At 42.7% G+C, this 12915-nt stretch overlaps 2 protein-coding genes across 3 annotated transcripts in view; one reads left to right on the top strand and one right to left on the bottom strand.

Moving 5' to 3' along the window:
- Nucleotides 1-1644: 1644 nt before the first annotated feature.
- Nucleotides 1645-12791, top strand: LOC119517612 (zinc finger protein 317-like). The gene is made up of 4 exons (XM_037814471.1): nt 1645-1677; nt 3755-3881; nt 7014-7115; nt 10404-12791. The coding sequence occupies exons 1-4, from the start codon at nt 1648-1650 to the stop codon at nt 10682-10684; spliced, it is 540 nt and encodes a 179-aa protein (XP_037670399.1). The 5' UTR covers nt 1645-1647; the 3' UTR covers nt 10685-12791.
- The window catches only part of IFT22 (intraflagellar transport 22), a 45019-nt gene continuing 41272 nt past the window's right edge, over nt 9169-12915 (bottom strand). For both annotated transcript variants that reach the window (XR_005213568.1, XR_005213570.1), the window contains one exon: nt 9169-9334. The gene's annotated coding sequence lies outside the window, so the exon portion shown is untranslated. The remainder of the gene's footprint in view (nt 9335-12915) is intronic.

Raw genomic sequence — 12915 nt, 5'->3', positions numbered from 1 at the left:
TAGAGCCCAGCTCAGTGCCTAGCACCAGTAAATATGCAAATTGTAATTGTTGCATAAATGGATATTGCTGTTGCCATTATTCACTTTTTGAAAAGCAGGGAGGCAATATATGTAAGAGCTATAAGATGTTTTATTATTTTGCTAATGTACTCCTGTGGAAAAATAATACACTAAAAGAAAAAAAAAGAAGAAAAAGAATAATAAGAAGAAAAATGAAGTCATGAAGATATTCATTCCTGCATTTATCCTCAAAGGTAAACAAACAAAAACACCAGGGAATGCTTTTATTAAGTGATGATGCATAAATACAATGTTAAAACATACAGTCTTTAATCATAGTCATATGGATTCTGTGCCTGCGGATGGTAAATCGTCAAAACAAAACAAGAAATTATGTACTTCCCATATTCGGTGATATGGGTGGGCAGAAAGGAAACCGACATATTTTTGTGGTGAGATGAAAACCAAATCTGGTCTTTTCAGCAGATTTTGGGCTCTGGGCCCCTCCCTTGGCTACACTAAAAGTTGGAGCCTGTTCTGGGCACACTGCTCCCTTTTCTCTCCACTTCCACCCTTTAACCCCTCGTCAGTGGTCAGCCAGAAGTGCTCAGCAAACACCCACTATTTGTGTTCTTCCGGTTTTCGGTAATCGGGTTCCTCTACTTCCCAGTTTCATCTGCTATCCAATCAGTTACGAAGTCCTCTCGACCGCCAATTCATTCAGTCATCCGCCCAACAAACATTACGGGCGTACTACGTGTCAAGCACTCTTCTTCTAAGCGCTGGGTAAGAATGAACTGTACACAGACCTCACCTTCATGCAAGTTATATCTTAGTGGGACAGACAAGACTTAACGAATAAATATTTAATGTCAGGCCATTCCCGCCTCCATCCTGTCTCCATGCTCCAACAGCATTTTTCCTCCGGCAACCCAGCCTGGCTGCCGGTTGTAATTTAAAGTGCAAATCAGAGCTCGTCTGTCCTGTCCGTCTAGGCTGCTCAGGGTACCGTTCAGATTTTTTTTAACCCGCACACGAAGCCCTTCAGGATCGCCCCTGCTTACCTTTCCAGCTTCACCTCCGGGAACCCACCATGCTCCTTGCACATGCTGACTTTTTCATGACGGCCTCCTTTGCGGACGCGGGAGAACGCCGGTCACCAAGCAGCTGAGAGCCTACTACATGGTGGGCAACTGCTAGGCCCAGGGCCATTACCCCTCCAGGAAAGCTTTCGCTTACCCCCGCCCACCTCCTTGCAGGTGCAACATTTACCGCCCTGTCCTACAACCCTTCCTGTGGGCCGGCACCGCGCAGCGTTCATCCTCTCTGTCAAAGGACAGGCGCTCCAGAATCGTTTGTTGGTTGAATGAAAGAGAAACGACAGGAGTTCCAAAAGGGACGCTAACAACCTCTGAGACTACCGCACTTCCCTGTGGCTATTCGGCTGGCACCCGAGGGCGGGAGAAGAGAGCGGGAGCCTGCTCAGGGGCCGCTCTAGGAGGAGGACTCGGTGGTGTGGAGGACCGAGAGGGAGAGGCGAGCGGAGCGCGCGGCGTCGGCGTCTGCGCAGTAGCGGCCCTGCGTGGGGAGGCGGGGCCGAGCGGTTAACGGCCGCGGCTGCGTGGACAGGGCGGGGCGGGACGCGACATGGAGGCGGAGGGGGCGGTGCAGCGGCCTGTGAGTCCGGAGCCCCGTCCCGCGGCCCCGCCCGGGCCCGCCTGCTGAGAGCTCGCTGTCCTTGTGGGCCTTGGGGCCCCGAGGCCCGCCCCTGACCCTTGTCCCAGAGATGCGTCCTGCAAATTAGAACTGACCCGTTGTTGCCTTCTTTAGAGAGCCCGTCTGGGCCCCGAAGTGTGTGGTGAACGCGCGCAAACCTGAACGTACACGCGAATCCCCTGGGGATCTTGTTAAACACGCAGGGTCTGATTCAGTAGGTCCGGGGCGAGGCCCGAGATCCTGCACCTCTAACAAGCCCCCGAGTGACCAAGTGGCGCTGCTGTTGTGGCTGGTTCCCAAAGTGCGGTCCCCGGACCAGCAGCATCGGCGTCGCTCCGGGTTTGTCAGAAATGCACGTTCTCGGGCCCGCCCGGGACCTGCAGAACCGGAAGCTCTGGGACTGGCCCAGCAGCCGGTGCTGTCGCCAGCTCCGTAGGGGATTAAGCTTCCCTCTGGCGCAGTGGGAAGGCGTGAAATGTGCTGACTCGGGAGTCCAGTTGCTTGAGGCGAATCCCTCCACAGACTTGTGACTGGGGTCAGATGGCAACGTGTGGCCAAGCTACCGTTTCTTCACCCGAAAAATCAAGATAATACTACTAATGCCTTCCTTGTGAATCGGTGATGAGGAATAAATGTGAGGTGATGCACGTAAAGCGCTGGGCACACAGAACATGTTCTGTAACGTTGACTGTCAAGCGCCAGGGGTGCGTTGGGGAGGGCCCCACTTGGCCTGAGGTGTCAGGAAAGTCTTCAGGGAGGAAATCTAGAACTGATATTTGAACCAGGATGGGGCTGCCAGGTGAGAAGGTGAGAAAAGGCTTTCTGGGAACAGGGAGCAACCAAGGTTAACTCAGCATAGGGTGCGGTGGGTGGGAAATGTGATGGGGCTGCAGAGTAAGGCAGAGGTGGAGAATGCCAGGTTAGGATGTTTGCGCATCATTCTTGGGAGGAAAGGACAGGACATCAGGACAGCAGAACTGGGGAAGCTGTACTGAGAGGCAGAGATCAGTTTGAACGGTAAGCTGTTAGGTCAGGCCAGAGTCAACGAAGACCCAGGCTAAGGCCCTGGCACTGAAAATAACAGGAAAGTACTTCTTTGGTAAAATGGACAGGATTTGGTGAACAATTGAATATGGAAGATGAAGGAGGGGGAGGCTCCTAGCTTTATAGCCTGGGGTGGGAGTGAAGGAAGAACATGTAAATAAAGATAGGATACAAATCAAAGACTGAATTCTGGGGCTGAGCCACCTTTAAGAAGTAGGCAGGGGAAGAGGAGAGAGAAAAAGAGCTTAAGTTCATTAGAGGTGGCAGATCCTGGAAAGCAGTGTCCTGGAAGCCAAGGGAGAATTTCAGTGGGTTCCAGGTGGCTGATTATTTTAAAAGTTGCAAAGATGTCAAGTAGGAGGACAAAAATAGGCCACTGGATTTGAGACTAATTGGCCATTGATGACCTTAGAATAAATTCACTAGTGTGGTGGGAACAGAAACAGATTGTACCGGGAATAAGGTGTGGGAGGGAAGCACATGGAGAAATAAATATAAACTACCCTTTAGTCCACCAAAGGGGAAAAAACTGGGCTTGGACGGTAGTGACAAGAACAATATTACTTCTCAATTGTGGTTGTGCCTGAATTCATTCATTTGGAAGAATAAATAATTACATTTCATTCATTTGGAATGCCTCTTCCAAATGAATGAATTTCGGATATTGACAACAAAGACAAAGGAGGATATTTTCAAACAACAGATGCACTTTTGGATTAAGTATTTAGGTACCATTTTCCCCTGCTTGCTTATTTGGAATTGACACTGTGCCATTTACCACTTTGGCTTTAGGATTTGGGAAGGGGAAGAAGAAGGAAAAATCGGAAAGGTAGGCAAGAGAATTTGCTGGATCAGCGGGTTTTCATTCACGAGTGGAATTCAAGCTGCCAAAGGAAGAACCAGAATATTTTTACTCCCTTCCTCTCGTACTTCCTCTCGTATTGCCTCATCCTTCTCTGAGCTACCCAATTTCTGACTCAAGGAATTCTTTCAGGACTCACTGACCTTACAGGATGTGGCCGTGGACTTCACCAAAGATGAGTGGAGTTGCTTGGACCCGGCTCAGCGGGCCCTCTTCCGGAATGTCATGCTGGAGAATTACAGGAACATGGTTCTACTAGGTGAGGATTCTGTCATGTACAAAGGAGGCCCTTTGAATTTTTGTTCTAATCAACATTTATTACTTTAATAACCACCGGTCATAATTTAGCCATTATTTTGGTGTCAGTTCCATTTTGTTGATGTTGGGGGGCGGGTGGTGGGTTGGTAATGGAGCTGCAAAGAAAATAGAGTTGTGAGTAGCTGTTCATGTCTTTCAACCAGATAGTTGTCCCATTAAGTACAAGTTTTAACTAACTGGGTAATTTTAGATAGCAGCAGGTCAGTGAGCTGAAAGTTCTGCTGCCTAATGGCCATGTCAAAAGGTAATGCATTGACCTTTTAATTTTAGTCCTATGTAAAATATTTATTTTATGATAGGACATTTTCAGCCTCTCTCTATATATTTGGCTTTGCTGTGTTTTGGGATGTCTTTATTTTCACTTCTCCTCCTTCTCCTTCTCTTCCCCCTCTCCCTTCCTCCTCCTCTTCCTTCTTTTGTTCTTCTCCTCCTTTCTCTTCTGCTGCTGCTGCTTTACTTTGTTTAAGCATTTCAAGGATAAAATTGGATATTCAAAAGTATGCAAAGCTGAAAAAGACTCCTGAAGGATAATTACAATCCTATTGTACGTATCCTGTATGAAATACATGTAATCTAAGTATTTATTTAAAATATAAATTTAAGGTGGACTTACATTTGAGATGCTCAAAACCAGATGAAACAAAAATGCATGTAAAAAACACCAACATTTTCAAACAGAAAGGAAATAATTTTATTTAAGAAATATGTGTGGTAAGACTTTAGGTGATTGATTATAAGTAACTGGATTAATGAATGAATTAAACCAGTAGGTATAAGTGGCATTATGTGAATTGTCTTCAGACAGTTGACTTTGGGCGAACTGGCCTAGAATTTGAGTGTGTTGGGTTTTGCTACTATTGATTACTTAAACAGCTGATAGATTAAGAGAGATTGAATAATTGACCATTTAACGAGTTGAGTAGACCGAGGCTCTTTAGATTGGAAGTCACAAATCCCAGTGCCTTTAGGGCCAGATGGTTACAGGACTGGATGGATATCCAGTGCCCCGGGGGCTAATAGGAGCAGGGAAATGTGGGGTTCTGGAGAGTGCATGCCCACCCTTCTGTATTCAAACTCAGACTTCAAGGACAATACCATGGTAATTCCACAGAACAAGTGGAAGACCAGATTGGCCTGCTGGGTTCCAAAATTTGACCTCTGCATTGGGTGAATTGGCTTTATTCATGCTAATTATACTTAATTATAAAGGGTGAAGTCTTCTCTATCTTTATGGATTTATCTTCTATGACAGCAATTTAATTTTAAGAATTTAAGTAATTTATTTTAAATAAGAAACCTGTTTGGTGATAGTTGGATTATACAGTGGTTGGCACCCACCCTTAGTATGGAGGCTACATATTTTCTTTCTCGACCCCCTGAGCTATAGGGAAATTACTTTTCTAAACATCTGGTTATGTGGCTTGTGCAATTCATTACTGCTATGTCATCATTTGTAAAGTAATTTCTGTAGCAGACTTTTTTATTGGACCATCTGCCCTGTTCCTCATTATGTCTTTTCGTTGAGAATTGCCAGCATACATCCAGATGGTCCACAGTTATTGGGATCAGGATGGGCCAATCAGATTCTCTCTGGAATCATAACTTAGCCATAGCTGGTCAAGCCTCTGCTTGTGGCCAACATGAAGGACTTGTAAACCCAGCAACCATGGGGAGGCCTAATTTTGCTCTGTGCATGAGAAGCCAGCCAAGCCAGTCTATATATAGAGAGAAGAATGCATCAGATATACAGAGAAAAGGGGAGACAAGAGAACCCATGGACCAGAAGGAAACAAGAAAACAAGGCAGGGCTACCTCTGCCTGTGCGTGTATGTACCAAAACAAGTGTATACTGCATGATTCCATTTATAAAATTCAGTACATGCAAAACTCATCTACAATTTTATAAATCATGAGTGGATGATAGTAGTTACTCTAGGTAGAGATTGGAAAGGAGGATGAGGGAGGCTTCTGGAAGGCTGTTCTATTTGTTAGTCTAGGTGTGTATGTTCACATTGTAAAAGTTAATTGAGCTGTAAACTTATGATTTGCACACCTTCCTGTTTGTATAATTAACTCCCTTATGAAGTTCAAAAACAAAACAAAACAAAACAAACAAACAAACAAAAAACACTGCTTGGCAGGGGAAGGGCAGCCCTCGAAGCCAGGCTCCCATCCCAGGGCCCCAGTCCATCCTTTCTGGGATTCTGGCAGAGTAATTCTTTACTCTTTTGTTAGCTCTCTGATGCCTTCAAGAGGAAGTTTATAATCTGACTGGGTTTCCTGGTTGTCTTTGGCAGGATAGATAGGCTGAATCCCTGAGTCCACCAGAAGTCATCACATTGATTTTTCAGAGTTCCAAATTAAATTGAAATCATGGATAAAAGTAGAGATACATTTGTTAAAACTAAAAAACAAAAAACAAAACTCAATTTTCATTTTATTGTGATTGTTAGTTCCTGTTATTTCTAAGAAGAAAATGTATCTTCTTAATCACCTGAATATTTACATTATTAAAGTCAGATTTTATTTACAAATTTACTTAATCAGAATCATATAAACCATGTTAAATAATCAGAAGAGGTCTATTTTCTACTGAAATAGAACGCATCTAAAATTTTCTGTTTGAAAAATTTCCTCTGCGTCAACTATTTTACTTAAAGTAGGGAGACTTTATAAAATATAAACTGATGATCAACCTAAATCAGTAATAAAATAGGTCCGGGCTAGGCTATAGCAATAATAGGAAGCTTCAAAAAGTTGTACATTCCCTGAGCTTTAAAAATCCCTACGGAAAATGCTTTTCCTTTCTCCCAATATTTTAATTTGGGTATACTTACTCAAGAGAGAGCCATGAGCTAATTGTTCCTTTTGTTCAGATTATTGTATTTGTCTTCTTAAAGAAGCTCATTCCTGAGTAGTTTCATCCCTGAGCCCTCTTCAGCCAACTCATACTTATCCCTTCTGGTCATTTCCCTCTTCTCCCAAAATTTCAAGAGCTAAGGCTGATCGTGGACAGCTTCAGCTACATTTTTCCATCACAAAACATGTCTCCCCTTTCCTTTCCCATCATTAGGACTTCCCGTTAACAAACCTGCCCTGCTGTCCCAGCTGGAGCAGGAGCAGGAGCAAGAGCAGGAGCAAGACGACAGAGAGGACTTGAAAGACGCTGTCACAGGTAAGTGCGTGACACAGGGCAAGACAGGTGGAGAGAAGGAAGAAACCTTCCAAGTTTCTAAGGCCCCGGCTGCACTGCATGCGCTGGATGGGAAGGTCTTCTCAGTGCTGCTCACTCCCCACCATGTCTAACCAAAGGAGGCATCAAGTTAGTGGCCATATAATTTATTTTCCAAACAGGGACAGCTTTGAGAGTGAAACAGTGGCAATATTAACAGTTACACAAGGACAACAGGAATAAACTGGGACTGTCCTAGCAAACCAGATCATATGGTCACCCTAGTCACATGGGACTGGGTTAGGGAAAGCTCCTTTTGTCATCTCCTTTTACTCAAATCCTACACCACAGTCTCACTGTGATGCTACTGTTAGCTTCACTGTTTAGAATTGGATTTAGCTGGCACTGGGCCCTGGATTTTTATGTTAGTTCTGGAGCTGTGGTTTTCAAACTTGAGCATGCATTAAGAATCACTTGGAGTACTAATTAAAACACAGATTGCTGGGGCATACCCCCAGAGTTTCTGATTCAGTGGATCTGAGGTATAGCCCAAGAATTTGTATTTCTAAACAAGGTCCCAGCTATTGCTGATGCTGCCGGTGAGGGGCCACTCTTTGAGAACCACTGTCTGGAACATTCTTCATGGAACTTAGGGTTCTGACCAAGCCATGACTAAATGACATGTACTAATCTAATTAACAGAGAATGCCAGTTTATAGCAGGTAGTGATAATCGCTGAACTTTACGTGTCCCCCGCAAGTAAGTCCTTCATATTTTTTCAGAATGTTGACATGGAGATACTTTACCCTATGTGAAATACCTCGTTAAGATGTGATGCTCACATATTCTCATACACAAGACTCTTTAATGTGATCTTAAGGCTCTGCTTAGTATATTTCCAAGTGCACTGCTGCTGAAATGCTTTTCTTCTGTATAGTTTGTCATGGTTATCTGAAACAGTAGGAAGTCCAATGGGTTGTGGTACATTATGGGACTTAAAACATTTTGATAATACTTCCCCTATCTCTATTCCCTTGAACTTTACCAGTAACTGGACTTGCAAGGCTATATATCCAAAAGTTGGGAAACCCCACTCTGGGGATAGGGCACTTATTTTCAAAGAAATCAAGTTAATTTTTAGAGGACCCATCTGGTGAGCGTGGAATTCATCTTAAAATAATAATACTTTCATTCAGATGGTTGTAGGAACTCCTGAATCACCTTGCACCTATTGCAGAAATTTAGTGGAACTTTCTAGTATTTCAAATAATTTATTTCTTTTATAATCCCAATCCTAGCCTCAGCCCCCAAAGCACTACTACCATGATATTAAAAGCAACTCTTATATTATTTAATATTCTAAATTATTACTCCAGTTTCTCCTTTTCATTGCTTTATTTTCCTGATTGCTATACTTTAATTTCACATGCTGACCTAGACTAATTTGCATGTGAAAAAAATAATTTTGAATCAGAGCAAAATTAGTATTATGCTCACATAGTAGGTCTTATACTACAAGTTGTGGATTTCTTTTTTTTTTTTTTTTTTTTTAAGGAGTATAGCCTTATCACTTTCAAGTATAGCAAGTTGACCTAGTATTAATTAATGAAAGCCCTTGGGGGTCATTCTGTAATAGGAATGTTCTATATTAATGTGTTGACTATTTGCAAATAAATCAATATAAAAAAGGCACTTGGAAGTTGTCAGTTCACTTAACTAATTTGATTATTCCCTTGAAATGTGAAGTATGGTTAGGAAGCACCATCAATTTCTGGTTACTTATAGGGGGATGGGAGGGTGGTCATGTAGGCCTCAAGATGGTGATTAAAACAAAACATGATGCGAAATGTATATTTTTAAATGTAAACCTATTTAGTTAACACTACATATATTTATACATTTCACTATTTTATAGACATTATTGAAAAGTACAAAATACTTTAAGTACAAGTAAAATAGTTTTAAAACCAAAATACCAAAAAAAAAAAAAATCACATAATTGCTTGACAAAAAACAGCCATGCTTGTAACACTTAAAGAAGTTTATTATCTGCTTTTTAACTGAGCTCTGTTGTTTTTCAAAAGAGTAGGATGGAGTTGGCTACTGAGAACACCATCCTTCATGCTTTCTCATAGTCTAGCGGACATCTAGGGTCCTTAACCTGGCGGTGGGGTGGTGATGGTATCTCCGGATGGACTTGAATTCGTGAACTCCAAAAACGTCTGTGAAAAAAAATATATACACATATATGTATAATAGACATTTTTCTGGAGGAAGAAAGGGTCCGTAGATTTCATCAAATTCTTAAAGTGTTTTTTTACCCCACGGGTGGGGGGCAATGACAAAAAAAAACCAAACAAGTCTCTACCCTGGGTGACAAAGGGTAGCACCGTGTGTGATCTGGTTTCCACCAGCTGCCTCCTCGCCCGTGAGTCCTTGCCTCAAGCCTTCAAGCAGTTCATCCCAGCCGAGCCACTCAACCCAGAGGTTGAATGAACCAGCTCCTCAATGTCTGCCCCCTTCCACACCGTCCCCCCGCCTTCCGATGGCTCTCCTTTCTGTGTGTTCGGTCCCCAGCTCAGTACTGCACAGTTGAAAGGTGTTCATTCCAGTCCCAAAGCTTGTCACAGCCAACTCCTGGGCTTTTACCTTCATCTTGGCTTCCAGTCCCCCCTACACCTACTTTTCCATGGTTTAGGTTAAAAATAAAAGAATTTGGAGCAGGCAGAGCAAAGTGCTACTTCCTGACTGCCATATAAATAAATTTTGCGTAGAGAAAGGGTCCCTGAGTTCCGAGTCTTTAGCCCGGCAGCCCTGGAGGATGGACAGCCAACAGGCAAGGCGAGAGGTTCCATAGCAGACAAAATGTGGCAGCTCTGGTTGATACGTAATTCCAAATTATGGACTGTTGCTAATATGCTGATGCTTTTTGCTGGGATGTAGTTATTTACGTTTTTCACATATGCTCTGGTTTTTAACTGTGGTTAAAATCTAAGGGACGTGGCTTTGACCCTCAGATAAACGAGAGTTGACTGTAATTGTAGAAAGTAGATTTTAGGGTTCCTGAGGACCCGGTCCTCCTGCCTTACCACCTTTGTGGACACCCCTCCCAACAGCACCTTGCTTCTACTAAGTAGGAAACTAATACATGTTTATTGAACGGATAAAAGAAGTCAGAGAGCCTAACTCCTATTCAAGTCATGGCAACTTATGAATTAGTGGGGTATGTTAATGAGGTTTGACGGTGTCTGTTTTTATTAAGTAACTTTCTGCTTATGTTAATTATATCAGGGTGGAGCCTTTACGAAGCACCACTGGCAGAGAAAAGAAAAGAGGAGTATGGGGAGGACCAGATGGAGGAGACCCCTTCCCTTCACACCCTCACACCTGAAGTTCTTAGTGAGGCGCTCGGCTACTTAGACACTGCAATGACTATTTTCGAAAAGAATGATCCCAACTCCAAGCGCAGCTCTAAGGTCAATGGAATGATTCTGAATGCCGCTGCTTGCTACAGAGAAATCTATCAGGAGAAGCGGCCTTCAACCCAGACTCCCCTGGACAGTCCTTTGTAGGCGATCTGGGCCATCTGTGTATATTCTCCTCAGAGAGTGCTTTTAAATATAAGGAGTCCAAAAAGATTGTGCCCGTGTTTATGATGACTTGACACTGATATTAACCAGCTCCCAAACCTTAGATATGAGTTGCGGTTTATATGTGCTGAATTTATATTTTGGAGCATATCAGTTAAATGAGGCTTTCCGTTTTATAAGTACCTCCATGCCAACTGTATAGAACTTGGAGCCTACTTTTAGAATATTTGAGTATTTTCTTTCATGCTATTTTATTTAAAGTTGTGATTTAGATGATGCTCTCTCTTGGGTCGGGAATGTACCTTTATTCATTCAGGAAATATGATCTGCTTTGAAACATGATTCTCAGGAATACATTGCAGTACAAAGGAGGAGATATTTGAATTCATATATTAAATTTATTTTCAATCTGTAAGTTATAACAAGACAGATTATAAGTCATGCTATTCTTTGACATCGTAATATTTCCTTTCAATTAAGTTTTTCCATAACTTTTATTCTTTTCCCTTTTGCCAGATTTTGGCCAGGTGGCTAAAGACCAATCTGTCTACTGATAACATCTAGCATCTTCCTAAATGTTGTCTCTGTACTCGAATGTTCTGTTTCTTTACTTTTTTCCCAACTTGGCTTCCTCTTGGTGATCCTTCCTGCTTCATTTGGCTTCCATTATTTTCTATGTCTACTTTGCCTTTGTGGCTGACAGGTTAATGAATTAACAACAAAATCATAGAAGCTCATCATAAATGAGCCTTTTGGTTCAAGTGCTAATAACATGTTGCTATCCTGGCCAAGGTAAGTGAAATAGGTGACTCCCTCTTTTTGTACCTCTGAGCTTACTTGGTTGGAAATCAAATAGGAGTCAGCAAGTTCCCTTTTTGTATGCTTTGCTTATTTTCCTTAACTTTCAACAAATTTAGCAGTGCTTGCACCAAGTAGCAGTGTTTTCCCACAAGATCCAGATTTGTTCATTCATTCATTCATTCATTCACTTATTTAGCATGGCCATATTACTAGTAGAAAAATGAGTCTAGAGTTCCCTTGGCTAGGATAGCATTCCTAGTCTCTGCCTCCCCAAGCTCTAAAAGTTAATGGTAATCATTGTGGGGTCACCCAGTGACTTCATGGCTTTATGCACAATTGTCTTAGTTAATGTCTGATGCAACTGGAACTACTAAATTAATTGCCCCCACCTCACTTTCACAATAACAAAAGGAAAGGAACCTTCCTGAATGATCACGGGATGCTGAAAGTTGTGGCAGCGTCGGGACTAGCTTAGGAGGATTTCACTCCCCATAATCTTCATTAACCTCCCTTTCCCAAAATGATCCCAAGAGATTCTATTATAGTCCTAGTAAAATCTCAATGCTTACTATGCTGACCCAGCTCCACCCCTTTCCCATCAGATTATCATACCTAAGTTCCACCTTTGTACATATTCTAGAGCTCCACTGGTTGTCTCCCACTTTTTCTCCATAGAGTCCCAGAGCCAAACTCCTATATCAATACTGGTAAATTTTTTCAAGGCTATCCTGAATCTTGACTCCACCAAGAAATAGGTCGTTAGTAAAGTCAACTTATCACTGTCACAAGAATAAACATTATAAACATACTGGTCAACCAGCTCTAGACCAGAAAAATCAAAGCTATTTTCACAGAAGGATGTCTTTATATCTATTTATATTCAATCCACAAATATTTTGTTATTGTCTGCTGTGTAGTAAAGAATTTAACCTTGCCCAAAGAGAAGTCTGGCCCTTGCTCCTGGCTCCTTGGCATGCCATGCCTGATTGTTGTGTCTTTGTTTAGCATGGAGGATTTGGGTCACATGGTATCAGCTCAGCCTCCCGAGGAGCTGGAGTCAGCCAGGTTTATGTGGCTGAGTCTCAGTAAAGACTCTGGATAGGAAGGCTTGGGGGAACCACCTTGGTTGGCAGTGCTCCATGGGTGTTGTCACCCATGGTAGGAAGATTTAACGCTGTCCATGACTCCACAGGGAAAGGACAGCTGGAAACTATGCTGGGAACTCTCCTGGACTCTGCCCCATTATTCTCTTCCCTTAGCTGATTTTAGTCTGTATCCTTTCCCTGTAGTAAACTGTAATCATAAATATAACAGCTTTTGGTGAGTTTTGTGAGTCCTAGCAAATTATCAAAACTGAGGGTGTTTTCGGAAACTCCCTGAACTTGCAAATTGGTGTCAGAAGTGAGAGTGGT

This window comes from Choloepus didactylus, chromosome 21, assembly GCF_015220235.1.
Source record: "Choloepus didactylus isolate mChoDid1 chromosome 21, mChoDid1.pri, whole genome shotgun sequence".
NCBI classification, from domain to species: domain Eukaryota; kingdom Metazoa; phylum Chordata; class Mammalia; order Pilosa; family Megalonychidae; genus Choloepus; species Choloepus didactylus.
The sequence above is the reverse complement of the archived record's forward strand: the minus strand, read 5'-3'. Positions and strand labels throughout refer to the sequence as shown.